An 18,522-nucleotide genomic window follows, 5' to 3' on the forward strand; every position below is an offset into this window, starting at 1 on the left:
ATTAGTGGAAGGGAGGGGTGTGGCCATGATCATCACAGGTGTAATTAGTGGAAGGGAGGGGTTTGGCCATGATCATCACAGGTGTAATTAGTGGAAGGGAGGGGTGTGGCCATGATCATCACAGGTTTAATTAGTGGAAGGGAGGGGTTTGGCCATGATAATCACAGGTGTAATTAGTGGAAGGGAGGGGTGTGGCCATGATCATCACAGGTGTAATTAGTGGAAGGGAGGGGTGTGGCCATGATCATCACAGGTGTAATTAGTGGAAGGGAGGGGTTTGGCCACGATCATCACAGGTGTAATTAGTGGAAGGGAGGGGTGTGGCCATGATCACCACAGGTGTAATTAGTGGAAGGGAGGGGTTTGGCCATGATCATCACAGGTGTAATTAGTGGAAGGGAGGGGTTTGTCCATGATCATCACAGGTGTAATTAGTGGAAGGGAGGGGTTTGGCCATGATCATCACAGGTTTAATTAGTGCTAGGGAGGGGTGTGGCCATGATCATCACAGGTGTAATTAGTGGAAGGGAGGGGTTTGGCCATGATCATCACAGGTGTAATTAGTGGTAGGGAGGGGTGTGGCCATGATCATCACAGGTGTAATTAGTGGAAGGGAGGGGTTTGTCCATGATCATCACAGGTATAATTAGTGGAAGGGAGGGGTTTGGCCATGATCATCACAGGTGTAATTAGTGGAAGGGAGGGGTTTGTCCATGATCATCACAGGTGTAATTAGTGCTAGGGAGGGGTGTGGCCATGATCATCACAGGTGTAATTTGTGGAAGGGAGGGGTTTGTCCATGATCATCACAGGTGTAATTAGTGGAAGGGAGGGGTTTGGCCATGATCATCACAGGTGTAATTAGTGGAAGGTAGGGGTTTGGCCATGATCATCACAGGTGTAATTAGTGGAAGGGAGGGGTTTGGCCATGATCATCACAGGTGTAATTAGTGGAAGGGAGGGGTTTGGCCATGATCATCACAGGTGTAATTGGTGGAAGGTAGGGGTTTGGCCTCTTGATCATCACAGGTGTAATTAGTGGAAGGGAGGGGTTTGTCCATGATCATCACAGGTGTAATTAGTGGAAGGGAGGGGTGTGGCCATGATCATCACAGGTGTAATTAGTGGAAGGGAGGGGTTTGGCCATGATCATCACAGGTTTAATTAGTGCTAGGGAGGGGTGTGGCCATGATCATCACAGGTGTAATTAGTGGAAGGGAGGGGTTTGGCCATGATCATCACAGGTGTAATTAGTGGTAGGGAGGGGTGTGGCCATGATCATCACAGGTGTAATTAGTGGAAGGGAGGGGTTTGTCCATGATCATCACAGGTATAATTAGTGGAAGGGAGGGGTTTGGCCATGATCATCACAGGTGTAATTAGTGGAAGGGAGGGGTTTGTCCATGATCATCACAGGTGTAATTAGTGCTAGGGAGGGGTGTGGCCATGATCATCACAGGTGTAATTCGTGGAAGGGAGGGGTTTGTCCATGATCATCACAGGTGTAATTAGTGGAAGGGAGGGGTGTGGCCATGATCATCACAGGTGTAATTAGTGGAAGGGAGGGGTTTGGCCTCATGATCATCACAGGTGTAATTAGTGGAAGGGAGGGGTGTGGCCATGATCATCACAGGTGTAATTAGTGGAAGGGAGGGGTTTGGCCATGATCATCACAGGTGTAATTAGTGGAAGGGAGGGGTGTGGCCATGATCATCACAGGTGTAATTAGTGGAAGGGAGGGGTTTGGCCATGATCATCACAGGTGTAATTAGTGGAAGGGAGGGGTTTGGCCATGATCATCACAGGTGTAATTAGTGGAAGGGAGGGGTTTGGCCTCATGGTCATCACAGGTGTAATTAGTGGAAGGTTTGGCCGTTTGTGAGAGAGGAGACTTGCACGGAGGTAATCACAATTGTAAGGGAATACCCCCCTGAATTGGACAAAAATTAATGGCAACATATTGGCATTGGACAAACCATATACACGATGTCCAATACCACCCAAAGTGGCGTTGATTCATGCAAAGTATATTGCAAATGCCATATGGCAATTGCCAGTTGTAACACTTCAAACACTTCAAAAATCGAGTGCGCTCCACCGGGGCGAGTGCGCTCCACCGGGGTTTTTCATATTGGAAATGCAACCCAAAATGATTTTTTTTTCAAAAACTTATCACCCCTTAAAAAAGTGCTTTCTGGGCCGTTTTTCGAAATTCTTTCGATTTTTTTTTGTCAATTACAGATGTGTAAGAACTGTATGAATATATTTTTGTCCAATTTTGTTATCATATTATTATTTTTTAATTACATGCGCATAAGGCATATGTTTTGTCCATTTGCAATGTGATTTCATAGGAAGTCAAAAGTCAAAAATGTCAAAATTTGGTAAAAAACTTCACACATCCTTAAAAAAGTGCTTTCTGGACCGTTTTTCAAAATTCTTTCGATGTTTGTGTCAATTACACATGTATAAGAACTTTATCAACATACTTTAGTCATATTTTATTATCATTTTTATTTATTTTTTTACTTGTGCATAAGGCATATGTTTTCTCCATTTGGAATATGATTTCATAGGAAGTTAAAAGTCAAAAGTCAAAAATGTCAAAATTTTATAAAAAACTTCACACACCCTTAAAAAAGTGCTTTCTGGACCGTTTTTCAAATTTCTTTCGAATTTTGTGTCAATTACACACGTATAAGAACTGTATCAACATACTTTATTCGTATTTTATTATCATAATTTTTTTTTTTTTTTTTTACTTGTGCATAAGGCATATGTTTTGTCCATTTGCAATATGATTTAATAGGAAGTCGAAAATGTGATTTTTTTTTTAAACTTTAAAAATGAAAAAAAGTGCTTTCTGGACCGTTTTTCAAAATTGTTTCGATTTTAAGACAATTAATCATGTGTAAGAAGTGTATGAATATACTTTTGTAAAATGTTATTATCATAATTTTTTTTTACTTGTGCATAAGGAATATGATTTGTCCATTTGCAATATGATTTCATAGGAAGTCAAAAGTCAAAGTCAAAAGTCAATTTTTTTTTGGGCCAAAATTGACTGAACTGATGAACTCGGGATGGCCGGGCAGTGATAGTTGTTCATTTCCATCACTCGTTGTGTTGATTTCATCATGTCCATTTGGTGATGTTTTTTCACTATAGAATCATATTGCAAATGCATGTGCATTTGCAATATGTTTCAATGGGCATTTACCATCACGAATTTGTCATGCTATAAAAATCCTGCAGGAATGTGAAATTGACTGGCCCGATGAACTCGGGATGGCTTTGCAGTGATTCTGGTTCATCTCAATCGCTCGTTAGGGTAGATTTCAGAATGTCGCTTTTGGTGATGGTACCTCACTGTTTAAACATATTGCAAATGGACAAGAGTCAAGTGGACAAGAGTCCATCAGTCAATTAGATATCATTCTGACACCAAACTGATACAAACTGACACCAAACCCACTTTTTCCAACTCGTTTAGTAGCCAACTATTACATACTTCAGAGCTGGCCCAAAATTCACAACCCCTTGGGTTCAAACCATAAAAAAACCATAAAACACGTAGTTACGTTCTAGCTGCGGGTCCATTTCTTATGTTATGTGTTGGCCTAGCTGAGGCGACCCCGAATCCCAAGTTTCGGCTCGATAGGTCATTTGGTGTCCGAGAAAAACCCTAATTGGTGCTGAAAATCCACTTTTTTTCCATGACTTGCTACGGGGTCCTTGAATGAGCTATCGGACAGAAACGTTGGGGTCCGTCTCTATGGGCCGAGCCGGTTTCAATGCACCTAGCCTTGCGTCTCTGAGACTTTTCTAAACATCGTCATTTTCGTAATGGTCAAAATGAATTGAAGGTATTGCAAATGTACGAGGCTGTTTCTCGGTCCGAGAACCTTCTAGAGCCACGTAACTCACCACGCACCATCGACCGGAGGTCTAGAACAGGTTTCTAAAGTTTCGGAACTCTAGGTCTGACGGTTCTTTTTTAGCTTGAACAAAGCTAACTATTGCAGCCACTGTCTGTCTCTACGCACCCCAATATGTCCCTCCTTCCAAGTTGTGTTTTAGTGTGATTTTTTTTCCTTTGAATTTTTTGGGGAAAAATGACTGATTTACAGTTCATGGGGGTTGCCTAATCACATATATGAAGTTTTGGACAGATCTGACTTTTTTAACCCTTCGAAACAGCCCCTGAGACACCATTTAAGGCACTTCCGGTTGGCACAGGAAGCTATAAATAAACTCATATCCTGATTGGGGTATGCCTTTACATAATCCTACATAATCCATAATCCATAATCCTTAAAGTTTTAAGTCTTTACGTTAAGAACTGAGTTATTTACGGAGGGTTTAGTATGTGTGTGTTATTTCAGAAAATCATAGAAAATCACAGAAATCTCGCAGAGCTCCGCAGCACACTTTAAAAAGATTCGTATGAACACCCTGCAACTGGATCTGTAACCGTTGAAAAAAAAAAACGCCTATTTGTGAACATCACAAATTTGTCATTGTTCCGTTTATCTTAAATGACGATAAATAAATGGCTGGTTCTTTTTTTATTGACACCGGAGGCTCCTTGACTTTGACCTGAAGTGGAAAAATAATTTCTCTATTTCCATTTTGGACCTTTAATCCCAGAAAAATGGCCATAACTCAAAAACCGTTGAGGCCTAGATGCCATCTTGTTCGGGGCCAACTGCCCATTATGCCAAACCTACGCTCACCAAGTTTCGGCTTCGAAATATTTTCCGTTTTCGAGATAAGGCCCCGTCGTGATTCGTGATGTTTTGCCAAATTGCCATATGATTCCTTATGCCCTCTTGTGGGAATTTCCGGGATAGCGGAAAAATGGTCCAAAACTTGTTTATTTTATAAAACGGAATCCGAATGTCCGACAAAGTTCATTTGATGACTTCCCGGTAGGTCCGGCCCTACCGCATGGCCCGACGCCGACCGCGAATTTTACAAACGTTTTCGGACGTCTAGTAAGGGACCGTACATTTGCAATATGGACTTTCTCACTAACCATACACGAAATGCCAAACTGTTCCCTTAAGGTATGTTAACGTCGTTCCCTCCAGAAGTAAAACAGGAAATTACAAATTTTCGCGAGACAATTTACTTCTGGGATCAGCAACTTTCCTTTGTACAGACTACAAGATATTCTCACAAAGTCATCTGTAACCCCCCCTCCTCTCTGTCTCTCTCTCCTCCCTACCTCCATCCCCCCCTCTCTGTCTCTCTCTCCTCTCTCGCTCTCCTCCCTACCTCCATCCCCCCTCTCTGTCTCTCTCTCCTCTCTCTCTCTCCTCCCTACCTCCATCCCTGCTTCTCCCTTTCTCTCCCTCTCCCTCTTTCTCTCTGTCTCTCTCTTCTTCTCCATCTCGCTCTCTCCTCTCTCTCTCTCCTCCCTACCTCCATCCCTGCTTCTCCCTTTCTCTCCCTCTCCCTCTTTCTCTCTCCAGGATATACAACGTCTCCTTCCTGACTGTGTACTATCGTCCCGAGGAGACGGAGGACATCCCTTTTATCTGCTCAACCAATCGGGAGAACGGAATGCTGCGGTGTTCCGACGTTCCGCGCCGCCGAGTGGACGGGTCCTGGTGCATGCTGGGGGCAGAAGGGGTAGGGGAGGGGCCTGGGGCAGATGGACCAATAGGAGGCGGGTGTGTGAACTGGTACCAGTATTATAATGTCTGTCGGGCTGGGGAGCGAAACCCTCATAAAGGAGCCATCAACTTTGACAACATCGGATACGCCTGGATTGCTATCTTTCAGGTAGGAGATGTTATTGATGACTGACTGACACTAGGTAATAGACTCACATCAACACTGACTGACTGACTGACTGACTGACTGACTGACTGACACTAGGTAATGGACTCACATCAACACTGACCGACTGATTGACTGACTTTCTGACTGACTGACTGACTGTCTGTCTGTCTGACTGACTGACTCTCTGTTCAGTCCAGATAACAAGAGGTAATAGACTCACATCAACACTGACTGACTGTCTGACTGACTGACTGACTGTCTGACTGACTGACTGACTGATTGACTGTCTGTTCAGTCCAGATAACAAGAGGTAATAGACTCACATCAACACTGACTGACTGACTGACTGACTGACTGACTGACTGACTGACTGAGAAAATTAATGAATAAATCAGGTAGGAACGACAAATTAATGTGTGGCTGGTTGGTTGAATAATGATGATGAATAATAATCATAAATATTAATTCAGAACTAATTCTGTCACAGCTCAAACAGAGAAACAACAGAGATCATCCTAGATAGAGAGATATCTGTCACAGATCACCACATGTCTCCCAAACAGAGAAACATCCCAGATAGAGAGATATCTGTCACAGCTCAAACAGAGAAACAACAAAGATCATCATAGATAGAGAGATACCTGTCACAGATCACCACATGTCTCCCAAACAGAGAAACATCCTAGATAGAGAGATATCTGTCACAGCCCAAACAGAGAAACATCCCAGATAGAGAGATATCTGTCACAGATCACCACATGTCTCCCAAACAGAGAAACATCCTAGATAGAGAGATATCTGTCACAGCCCAAACAGAGAAACATCCCAGATAGAGAGATATCTGTAACCAAGTTGTGTAAAGAACATCCATAATTCTTGGCAGGAATCTCATCTCTGGAGAGTCTCTGGCATTTCCTCTCTTGACAAACTACCGGACACACACACACACACACACTCAGAAACACTGGCCTGTGTGTGTTTTTCCAGCCTGCTGTCTGTCCATTCAGTATCATGTTTAAACCATGCTTTTCTTGTTAGCTATGATCTATACCGGTCTGATGTCCTTCAGTTGGACTGACCTACATAAATAATACTGTCTCTGTCAGATTGGGACTTTGCTGTTCTGTTAGGTCGGCCCTACTACGTCATCAACCAATGTGTGATTGTGAACTATCTTTGGGTGATCGCTGGTTTATAAATATTTATGTGTGATGTTGTTTTCTCTCCATTTATTTATCTATCTATCTCTCCCTCCTCCCCCCTCTCTCTCACAATATCTCTCCCTCTCTATCTCTCCCTCTCTCTCTCTCTCTCTCTCTCTCTCTCTCTCCGTCCATCCCCTCTCTCTCTCTCTCTCTCTCTCTCTCTCCCTCCCCCCCCCTCTCTCTCACGATATCTCTCTCTCTCTCCCTCTCTCTCTCTCTCTCCGTCTCTCTCTCTCTCTCTCGCTCTCTCTCTAGGTGATAACTCTGGAAGGCTGGGTGAACATCATGTACTATGTAATGGATGCTCTCTCTCTCTCTCTCTCTCTCTCTCTCTCTAGGTGATAACTCTGGAAGACTGGGTGGACATCATGTACTATGTAATGGATGCTCTCTCTCTCTCTCTCTCTCTCTCTCTCTCTCTAGGTGATAACTCTGGAAGGCTGGGTGGACATCATGTACTATGTAATGGATGCTCATTCTCTCTCTCTCTCTCTCTCTCTCTAGGTGATAACTCTGGAAGGCTGGGTGGACATCATGTACTATGTAATGGATGCTCTCTCTCTCTCTCTCTCTCTCTAGGTGATAACTCTGGAAGGCTGGGTGGACATCATGTACTATGTAATGGATGCTCACTCCTTCTACAACTTCATCTACTTTATATTCCTCATCATCGTGAGTATCTTTATCAGACCACTACAACTAGATTATCAGGACTTTATCAGACCACTACAACTAGATTATCAGGACTTTATCAGACCACTACAACTGGATTATCAGGACTTTATCAGACCACAACTATGATTCAACTCCAGACAAACCAACTGGATTATCAGGACTTTATCAGACCACTACAACTAGGATTCAACTCCAGACAAACCAACTAGATTATCATGATTTTATCAGACCACTACAACTGGATTAAACTCCAGACAAACCAACTAGATTATCAGGACTTTATCAGACCACTACAACTAGGATTCAACTCCAGACAAAACAACTAGATTATCAGACCACTACAACGAGGATTCAACTCCAGACAAACCAACTAGATTATCAGACCACTACAACGAGGATTCAACTCCAGACAAACCAACTAGATTATCATGATTTTATCAGACCACTACAACTGGATTAAACTCCAGACAAACCAACTAGATTATCAGGACTTTATCAGACCACTACAACTAGGATTCAACTCCAGACAAACCATCTAGATTATCAGGACTTTATCAGACCACTACAACTATGATTCAACTCCAGACAAACCAACTAGATTATCAGACCACTACAACTATGATTCAACTCCAGACAAACCAACTAGATTATCAGACCACTACAACTAGGATTCAACTCCAGACAAACCAACTAGATTATCAGGACTTTATCAGACCACTACAACGAGGATTCAACTCCAGACAAACCATCTAGATTATCAGACCACTACAACTAGGATTCAACTCCAGACAAACCATCTAGATTATCAGACCACTACAACTAGGATTCAACTCCAGACAAACCAACTAGATTATCAGGCCACTACAACTATGATTCAACTCCAGACAAACCAACTAGATTATCAGACCACTACAACGAGGATTCATCTCCAGACAAACCAACTAGATTATCAGGACTTTATCAGACCACTACAACTATGATTCAACTCCAGACAAACCAACTAGATTATCAGGACTTTATCAGACCACTACAACTATGATTCAACTCCAGACAAACCATCTAGATTATCAGACCACTACAACTAGGATTCAACTCCAGATAAACCAACTAGATTATCAGACTACTACAACTAGGATTCAACTCCAGACAAACCAACTAGATTATCATGACTTTATCAGACCACTACAACTAGGATTCAACTCCAGACAAACCATCTAGATTATCAGGACTTTATCAGACCACTACAACGAGGATTCAACTCCAGACAAACCAACTAGATTATCAGACCACTACAACGAGGATTCAACTCCAGACAAACCATCTAGATTATCAGGACTTTATCAGACCACTACAACTATGATTCAACTCCAGACAAAACAACTAGATTATCAGACTACTACAACGAGGATTCAACTCCAGACAAACCAACTAGATTATCAGACCACTACAACGAGGATTCAACTCCAGACAAACCAACTAGATTATCAGACCACTACAACGAGGATTCAACTCCAGACAAACCATCTAGATTATCAGGACTTTATCAGACCACTACAACTATGATTCAACTCCAGACAAAACAACTAGATTATCAGACCACTACAACTATGATTCAACTCCAGACAAAACAACTAGATTATCAGACCACTACAACTAGGATTCAACTCCAGACAAAACAACTAGATTATCATGACTTTATCAGACCACTACAACTGGATTAAACTCCAGACAAACCAATTAGATTATCAGACCACTACAACTAGGATTCAATTCCAGACAAACCATCTAGATTATCAGACCACTACAACTGGATTAAACTCCAGACAAACCAATTAGATTATCAGACCACTACAACTAGGATTCAACTCCAGACAAACCAACTAGATTATCAGACCACTACAACTATGATTCAACTCCAGACAAACCAACTAGATTATCAGACCACTACAACGAGGATTCAACTCCAGACAAACCAACTAGATTATCAGACCACTACAACGAGGATTCAACTCCAGACAAACCAACTAGATTATCAGGACTTTATCAGACGACTTCTGAAAGTTTGTTGTCAACTTGTTTATTGTAAAATAGCATTGTATCAAACACTGTATCTGTATTTAAATATAATATGTTTCTGGTCAAACAGTTTTTTTCAAAGGTTTACTAACATGCTGACTAGACCGCGCACACGCATGTTGATTAGGTACGTCCACACCAAACTCATGTTGATTAGGTACGTCCACACCAAACTCGTGTTGATTAGGTACGTCCACACCAAACTCATGTTGATTAGGTACGTCCACACCAAACTCATGTTGATTAGGTTCGTCCTGTAGTGTGGACTTTATATGGCGGTTGGCAACCAACTTTAAGGTGCATCACCACCATCAACTGGACTGGAGTGTGGACCTCAGTTCATCTTTCAATCACCCACATGGGTATACACCAAGACAGTCATGAAGAGGGCACAACAAAACCTTTTCCCCCTCAGTTCATCCTTCAATGGGTATATGCTCCTAAAAAAAAATGAGGAGATGGGATGTGGGTATATGCTCCTAAAAACCAATGAGGAGATGGGATGTGGGTATATGCTCCTAAAAACCAATGAGGAGATGGGATGTGGGTATATGCTCCTAAAAACCAATGAGGAGATGGGATGTGGGTATATGCTCCTAAAAACCAATGAGGAGATGGGATGTGGGAATATGCTCCTATAAACCAATGAGGAGATGGGATGTGGGTATATGCTCCTAAAAACCAATGAGGAGATGGGAGAGGCGGGACTTGCAGCGCTTCAAGCGTCACAAATAGGACTAAGTTCTATTTTAACACCTGGCTACTCAGACGCTCGTTGAGCATTTTGGATGCAATTATTCAATAACATGTATGTGTACATTTATGTTGCAATGTTCGCGCACGTAATGCGAGCGGTGTGGTCTGCATGTTAGGGTTGGTAACAGGCTGATTGGTCAGCATGTTAGGGTTGGTAACAGGCTGATTGGTCAGCATATTAGGGTTGGTAACAGGCTGATTGGTCAGCATGTTAGGGTTGGTAACAGGCTGATTGGTCAGCATGTTAGGGTTGGTAACAGGCTGATTGGTCAGCATGTTAGGGTTGGTAACAGGCTGATTGGTCAGCATGTTAGGGTTGGTAACAGGCTGATTGGTCAGCATGTTAGGGTTGGTAACAGGCTGATTGGTCTGCATGTTAGGGTTGGTAACACGCTGATTGGTCAGCATGTTAGGGTTGGTAACAGGCTGATTGGTCAGCATGTTAGGGTTGGTGACAGGCTGATTGGTCAGCATGTTAGGGTTGGTAACAGGCTGATTGGTCAGCATGTTAGGGTTTGTAACAGCCTGATTGGTCAGCTATTTGAGCCAGTAAAGAGGGCTTTACTATTCTTAGGTAGCAGAATGACTTTAGCTTCCCTCCAGGCCTGAGGGCACACGCTCTCTAGTAGGCTTGGATTGAAGATGTGGCAAACAGGAGTGGCAATATTGTCCGCTATTATCCTCAGTAATTTTCTATCTAGATTGTCAGACCCCAGTGGCTTGTCATCGTTGATAGATAACAATATTTTTTTCACTTCTTCCATACTCCGTTTACGTAATTCAAAATTACAATGCTTGTCTTTCCTAATTTGGTCAGAAACACTTGGATGTTTAGTGTCAGCGTTTGTTGCTGGCATGTCATGCCTAAGTTTTCTAATCTTGCCATTGAAAAAAAATGTTTAATTTATTGCCAATATCAGTGTGTTTTGTGATGAATGAGCATCTGATTCAATGAATGATGGAGCTGAGTTTGCCTTTTTCCCCAAAATGTCATTGAATGCTTTTTACTATAATTCTTTATGTAATTTATCTTTTGTTTCATAGTATAATTTCTTCTTCTTTTTATTCCGTTTATGAAAAAATCATAAAAGTAGTGGGCTTTGATGAATGAGCCATCTGATTCAGTTAATGATGGAGCAGAGTTTGCCTTTTTCCCAAAATTTTATGTAAGGTTCTCAAAAGCTTTTTGCTATCATTCTTTATGTAATTTATCTTTGTGTCGTTTTTCTTCTTTTTATTCAATTTAGTCACATGATTTCTCAGTTTGCAGTACATCCAATCGGTTGACAGCCAATCGGTTGACAGCCAGACTTATTTGCCATGTCTTTTGCATCATCCTTCTCAACCATTATTTTAATTCCTCACCAATCCAAGGGGATCTAACCGGTTTTACAGTCATTTTCTTAATGGGTCCATTGTTTATTAGTAACTGGAATAAGCAATTTCATAAACGTGTGTCAAGTGCAGCGTCTGGTTGTTTCTCATTACAGACCACAGACCAGCAGCGTCTGGTTGTTTCTCATTACACACCACAGACCAGCAGCGTCTGGTTGTTTCTCATTACAGACCACAGACCAGCAGCGTCTGGTTGTTTCTCATTACACACCACAGACCAGCAGCGTCTGGTTGTTTCTCATTACACACCACAGACCAGCAGCGTCTGGTTGCTCCTCATTACAGCCCAGCAGCGTCTGGTTGTTTCTCATTACAGACCACAGACCAGCAGCGTCTGGTTGTTTCTCATTACAGACCACAGACCAGCAGCGTCTGGTTGCTCCTCATTACACACCACAGACCAGCAGCGTCTGGTTGTTTCTCATTACAGCCCTTCAGCGTCTGGTTGTTTCTCATTACAGACCACAGACCAGCAGCGTCTGGTTGCTCCTCATTACACACCACAGACCAGCAGCGTCTGGTTGTTTCTCATTACACACCACAGACCAGCAGCGTCTGGTTGCTCCTCATTACACACCACAGACCAACAGCGTCTGGTTGTTTCTCATTACACACCACAGACCAGCAGCGTCTGGTTGTTTCTCATTACAGCCCAGCAGCGTCTGGTTGTTTCTCATTACAGCCCTTCAGCGTCTGGTTGTTTCTCATTACAGACCACAGACCAGCAGAGTCTGGTTGCTCCTCATTACACACCACAGACCAGCAGCGTCTGGTTGTTTCTCATTACAGACCACAGACCAGCAGCGTCTGGTTGCTCCTCATTACACACCACAGACCAGCAGCGTCCGGTTGCTCCTCATTACACACCACAGACCAGCAGCGTCTGGTTGCTCCTCATTACACACCACAGACCAGCAGCGTCTGGTTGTTTCTCATTATAGACCACAGACCAGCAGCGTCTGGTTGTTTCTCATTACACACCACAGACCAGCAGCGTCCGGTTGTTTCTCATTACACACCACAGACCAGCAGCGTCTGGTTGCTCCTCATTACACACCACAGACCAACAAATATTCTTCACATCAACAACATAGGAATCACTACAAAACGTATTGTATGACCTCTTATACACTATATTAGGCCCAGCCTTTGGAACGTTGGCTACTATATTGTGATCACTACATCTGATGGATCTGGATACTGCTTTCAAGCTAATTTCTGCAGCATTAGTAAAGATGTTGATGATTTCATTCCTGTGCTGTTTGTAACTACCCTGGTAGGTTGACTGATAACCTGAACCAGGTTGTAGGGACTGACTACAAGCTTTCTTTTCAGTGGGCCCAGAACATATACCTCTCTGTTTGATATCACATACATTATCAAGCATTTCACAAGTTAACCAGATACTGACTGTTAGCACTTGGTTGTCTATAGCAGCTTCCCACCAGAATGGGCTTTAGGTGAGGCAGATGAACCTGTAGCGATATTACTTCAACACTATTTAACATGAGATCCTCCCTGAGGATGTGGTTCAGGAATGTGGTTCTGAATATGTGTGTGTGTGTGTCGTCCTGGTAACTAAGTGTGTGTTGTCCTGGTAACTCTATGTGTGTTGTCGTGATAACTCTGCGTGTGTGTGTGTTGTCACGGTAACTCCGTGTGTGTTGTTGTCCCTCCCTCTCCAGGTGGGCTCGTTCTTCATGCTAAACCTGTGCCTGGTCGTCATAGCGACCCAGTTCTCAGAGACAAAGCAGCGCGAGAACGCCCTGATGAGGTCTGAGCAGCGTGCCCGTTACCTCAGCAACGCCTCCACTCTGGCTTCCTATCAGGAGCCGGGGTCCTGCTACGAGGAGATACTGCGCTACATCGGACACCTGTACCGTAAACTGACCCGCAGAGTCGCCCGGGCCGTCACACACTGCTCTACACACACACCTCGCTGTACTTGTTGGACACACACACACCAACACACACCCAAAGGAGAGGTGAACGGACTGGCCAATCGGCACTCGGGACACACCCATGGCGTCTTCCACCTTCGTCCTCCTCCTCTTCCTCGTCCGTCTAACTGTGTGGGGGTGGAGATGAGTAACGGGGGAGTAGGGAGGAAGGGCAGGGAGTTAAACTACCCCTCTATCTACCCCCACGACCTGTACGACCTGACCCCCGACCCCAGCTACATGACCTCCAGGGGGAGGGGCCACACCGTCACAGTGGAGGCGCTCAGCAAACTGCAGCAACTGGTGTTAGAGCACGATAAGAGTGAGTGAGTGTGTTCTCAGTGTGTGTGTGTTCTCAGTGTGTGTGTGTGTTGTCAGTGTATGTGTGTGTTGTCAGTGTGTGTGTGTGTGTTGTCAGTGTATGTGTGTGTTGTCAGTGTATGTGTGTGTTGTCAGTGTATGTGTGTGTGTGTTCTCAGTGTGTGTGTGTTCTCAGTGTGTGTGTGTTCTCAGTGTGTGTGTGTTCTCAGTGTGTGTGTTCTCAGTGTGTGTGTGTGTGTGTGTGTTCTCAGTGTGTGTGTGTGTTCTCAGTGTGTGTGTGTGTTCTCAGTGTGTGTGTGTGTTCTCAGTGTGTGTGTGTGTGTGTTCTCAGTGTGTGTGTTCTCAGTGTGTGTGTGTGTTCTCTGTGTGTGTGTTCTTAGTGTGTGTGTGTTCTCAGTGTGTGTGTGTGTGTGTTCTCAGTGTGTGTGTGTGTGTTGTCAGTGTGTGTGTTCTCAGTGTGTGTGTTCTCAGTGTGTGTGTTCTCAGTGTGTGTGTGTGTGTTCTCAGTGTGTGTGTGTGTGTTCTCAGTGTGTGTGTGTGTGTTCTCAGTGTGTGTGTGTGTGTTCTCAGTGTGTGTGTGTGTTCTCAGTGTGTGTGTGTGTGTGTTCTCAGTGTGTGTGTTCTCAGTGTGTGTGTTCTCAGTGTGTGTGTGTGTTCTCAGTGTGTGTGTTCTTAGTGTGTGTGTGTTCTCAGTGTGTGTGTGTGTGTGTTCTCAGTGTGTGTGTGTGTGTTCTCAGTGTGTGTGTGTGTGTTCTCAGTGTGTATGTGTGTGTTGTCAGTGTGTGTGTTCTCAGTTTGTGTGTTCTCAGTGTGTGTGTGTGTTGTCAGTGTGTGTGTGTGTTCTCAGTGTGTGTGTGTGTGTGTTCTCAGTGTGTGTGTGTGTTCTCAGTGTGTGTGTGTGTGTTCTCAGTGTGTGTGTTCTCAGTGTGTGTGTTCTCAGTGTGTGTGTTCTCAGTGTGTGTGTGTGTTCTCAGTGTGTGTGTTCTTAGTGTGTGTGTGTGTTCTCAGTGTGTGTGTGTGTGTGTTCTCAGTGTGTGTGTGTGTGTGTTCTCAGTGTGTGTGTGTGTTCTCAGTGTGTATGTGTGTGTTGTCAGTGTGTGTGTTCTCAGTGTGTGTGTTCTCAGTGTGTGTGTGTTGTCAGTGTGTGTGTGTGTAGTAACGAGTCTCCGTCAGCTGTGTGTGTTGACAGTCTGGCGTTACCTGTTTTCAGAGGCAGAGCACAGGGAGTCGTTGCAGTGCCCCTACTGCGTCCACGACGACCAGCTTTGTGACAACGACCATGCCGATTTTGAACCTAGCAACCAGCGCCATGGCAACCTGAGCCCTCGCCGCGGTAACAGCCTTCGGCGTGTAGATGGACAGGCCTTGAGGCCAATCAGAGATCTAGTTGGGTGGTGGGCGGAGCTACAGGCCAGGTTGGAGCATGTAAGGCTGTAGGACTTATTGACGTTGTCACTGATCATGTAGTTAGACTGATCTGATCTATATCTGTGTTTTAGATATTGACTGTAGGACTTATTGACGTTGTCACTGATCATATAGTTAGACTGATCTGATCTATATCTGTGTTTTAGATATTGACTGTAGGACTCATTGACGTTGTCACTGATCATATAGTTTTAGATATTGTAAGATATTACATGGTATGTTCCATCATACATGTAAGAAATGTACTTAATATATTATTAAATTATGATTACGAGTAGTATTATTATATTAATATATTATTATGTTATGATTATTATTATTATTATATTATTATAATATGATTATGAGTAGTATTATTATATTAATATATTATTATGTTATGATTATTATTATTATATTATTATTATATTATAATTATGAGTATTATTATTATTATTATTATTATATTCTAATTATGAGTATTCTTATTATATTATTATATTATAATTATGAGTAGTATTATTATATTATTATATTATAATTATAGGTATTATTATTATATTATTAAATTATAATTATGAGTATTATTATATTATAATTATGATTAGTATTATTATATTATTATTATACTATAATTATGAGTATTATTATATTATTATATTATAATTATGAGTATTCTTATTATATTATTATATTATAATTATGAGTAGTATTATTATATTATTATATTATAATTATAAGTAGTATTATTATATTATTATATTATAATTATGAGTAGTATTATTATATTATTATATTATAATTATAGGTATTATTATTATATTATTAAATTATAATTATGAGTATTATTATTATATTATTATTATATTATAATTATGAGTATTATTATTATATTATTATTATATTATAATTATGAGTATTATTATTATATTATTATATTATAATTATAGGTATTATTATTATATTATAATTATGAGTAGTATTATTATATTATTATATTTTAATTATGAGTAGTATTATTATATTATTATATTATAATTATGAGTAGTATTATTATATTATTATATTATAATTATAAGTAGTATTATTATATTATTATATTATAATTATGAGTAGTATTATTATATTATTATATTATAATTATAGGTATTATTATTATATTATTAAATTATAATTATGAGTATTATTATTATATTATTATTATATTATAATTATGAGTATTATTATTATATTATTATTATATTATAATTATGAGTATTATTATTATATTATTATATTATAATTATAGGTATTATTATTATATTATAATTATGAGTAGTATTATTATATTATTATATTTTAATTATGAGTAGTATTATTATATTATTATATTATAATTATGAGTATTCTTATTATTATATTATTATACTCTAATTATGAGTATTATTATTATATTATTATTACTATTATATTATAATTATGAGTATTAGTGTAATTATATTATATTATAATTATTAATATGACTGTTATTATTATGTAGGCAAGTCAGTTAAGAACACATTCTCATTTTTCAATGATGGAACAGTGGGTTAACTGCCTTGTTCAGGGGCAGAACAACAGATTTGACCTTGTCAGCTCGGGGTTCAATCTTGCAACCTTTCAGTTACTAGTCCAACGATCTAACCACTAGGCTACCTGCCAACCCTGATTATTACTATTATTATTATGATTATTGTTATTACTGCCATTATTATTATATTATAATTATAATTATTACTATTATTATTACTAAGATCTTCAAATAACCCTACACCCTAACCCCTGCACCCTACACCCTAACCCCTGCACCCTACACCCTAACCCCTGCACCCTACTCCTTCTAGGTGGTGAGCAGTAGATACTTCAACAGAGGGATCATGATCTCCATCCTCATCAACACTCTCAGTATGGGGATAGAGTTCCACCAACAGGTACAGAGGAGGAGAGGAGGGGGGGGGGGGGGGGGATCATGATCTCCATCCTCATCAACACTCTCAGTATGGGGATAGAGTTCCACCAACAGGTACAGAGGAGGAGAGGAGAGGGGAGGGAGGGGGGAGGGGAGGGGAGGGATCATGATCTCCATCCTCATCAATACTCTCAGTATGGGGATAGAGTTCCACCAACAGGTACAGGGGAGGGGAGGAGAGGGGAGGGAGGGAGGGGGAGGGGTGAGGGGAGGGGAGCGAGGGGGAGCGAGGGGGAGGGGAGGTGTGTGTGTGTGTGTGTGTGTGTGTGTGTGTGTGTGTGTGTGTGTGTGTGTGTGTGTGTGTGTGTGTGTGTGTGTGTGTGTGTGTGTGTGTGTGGTTTTGTGTGTTTAATCAAAACTTGGGTAATCATGTGATGTTTATGGATGGATTATCAAGCTCCAAATCAACACCCTGATGAGGCTATCGCAGTGTGTGTGTGTGTGTGTGTGTGTGTGTGGTTTTGTGTGTTTAATCAAAACTTGGGTAATCATGTGATGTTTATGGACGGATTATCAAGCTCCAAATCAACACCCTGATGAGGCTATCGCAGAGTGTGTTTTCTGTGTGTGTGTGTGTGTGTGTGTGTGTGTGTGTGTGTGTGTGTGTGTTCTCAATATGTGAGCATGTGTGTGGGGTTACAGGGCTTGAGGTGTTAATTAAAGTGTAGATCTCAGTGTGAGAGGAGGGGATAGATTGTGTGTGTGTGTGTGTGTGTGTGTGTGAAGAAATTAAGAAAAAGTTAATAATGATGTTTCCATGATGGTTCTGACCTCAGCTGACCCTACTGACGATAGAATTACAACCAGACTAGAACCGGAATCTTCATCACCTACTGACCCTACTGACGATAGAATTACAACCAGTCTAGAACCCAAATCCTCATCACCAACTGACCCTACTGACGAAATAATTACAACCAGACTAGAACCGGAATCCTCATCACCTACTGACCCTACTGACGATAGAATT

The 18,522-nt window shown here is 41.5% G+C and overlaps 1 protein-coding gene across 1 annotated transcript in view; it reads left to right on the plus strand.

Moving 5' to 3' along the window:
- Positions 1–18,522, plus strand: part of LOC139369997 (voltage-dependent T-type calcium channel subunit alpha-1H-like) — a 173,336-nt gene that overhangs the window by 26,137 nt on the left and 128,677 nt on the right. Inside the window, exons 6-10 of the mRNA XM_071109275.1 lie at positions 5,478–5,790; positions 7,575–7,667; positions 13,583–14,159; positions 15,369–15,583; positions 17,428–17,514. Of these exons, the coding sequence (XP_070965376.1) occupies positions 5,478–5,790; positions 7,575–7,667; positions 13,583–14,159; positions 15,369–15,583; positions 17,428–17,514 (1,285 nt within the window). The remainder of the gene's footprint in view (positions 1–5,477; positions 5,791–7,574; positions 7,668–13,582; positions 14,160–15,368; positions 15,584–17,427; positions 17,515–18,522) is intronic.

The sequence above is a fragment of the Oncorhynchus clarkii genome, chromosome 17, assembly GCF_045791955.1.
Source record: "Oncorhynchus clarkii lewisi isolate Uvic-CL-2024 chromosome 17, UVic_Ocla_1.0, whole genome shotgun sequence".
Classification (NCBI taxonomy): Eukaryota; Metazoa; Chordata; class Actinopteri; order Salmoniformes; family Salmonidae; genus Oncorhynchus; species Oncorhynchus clarkii.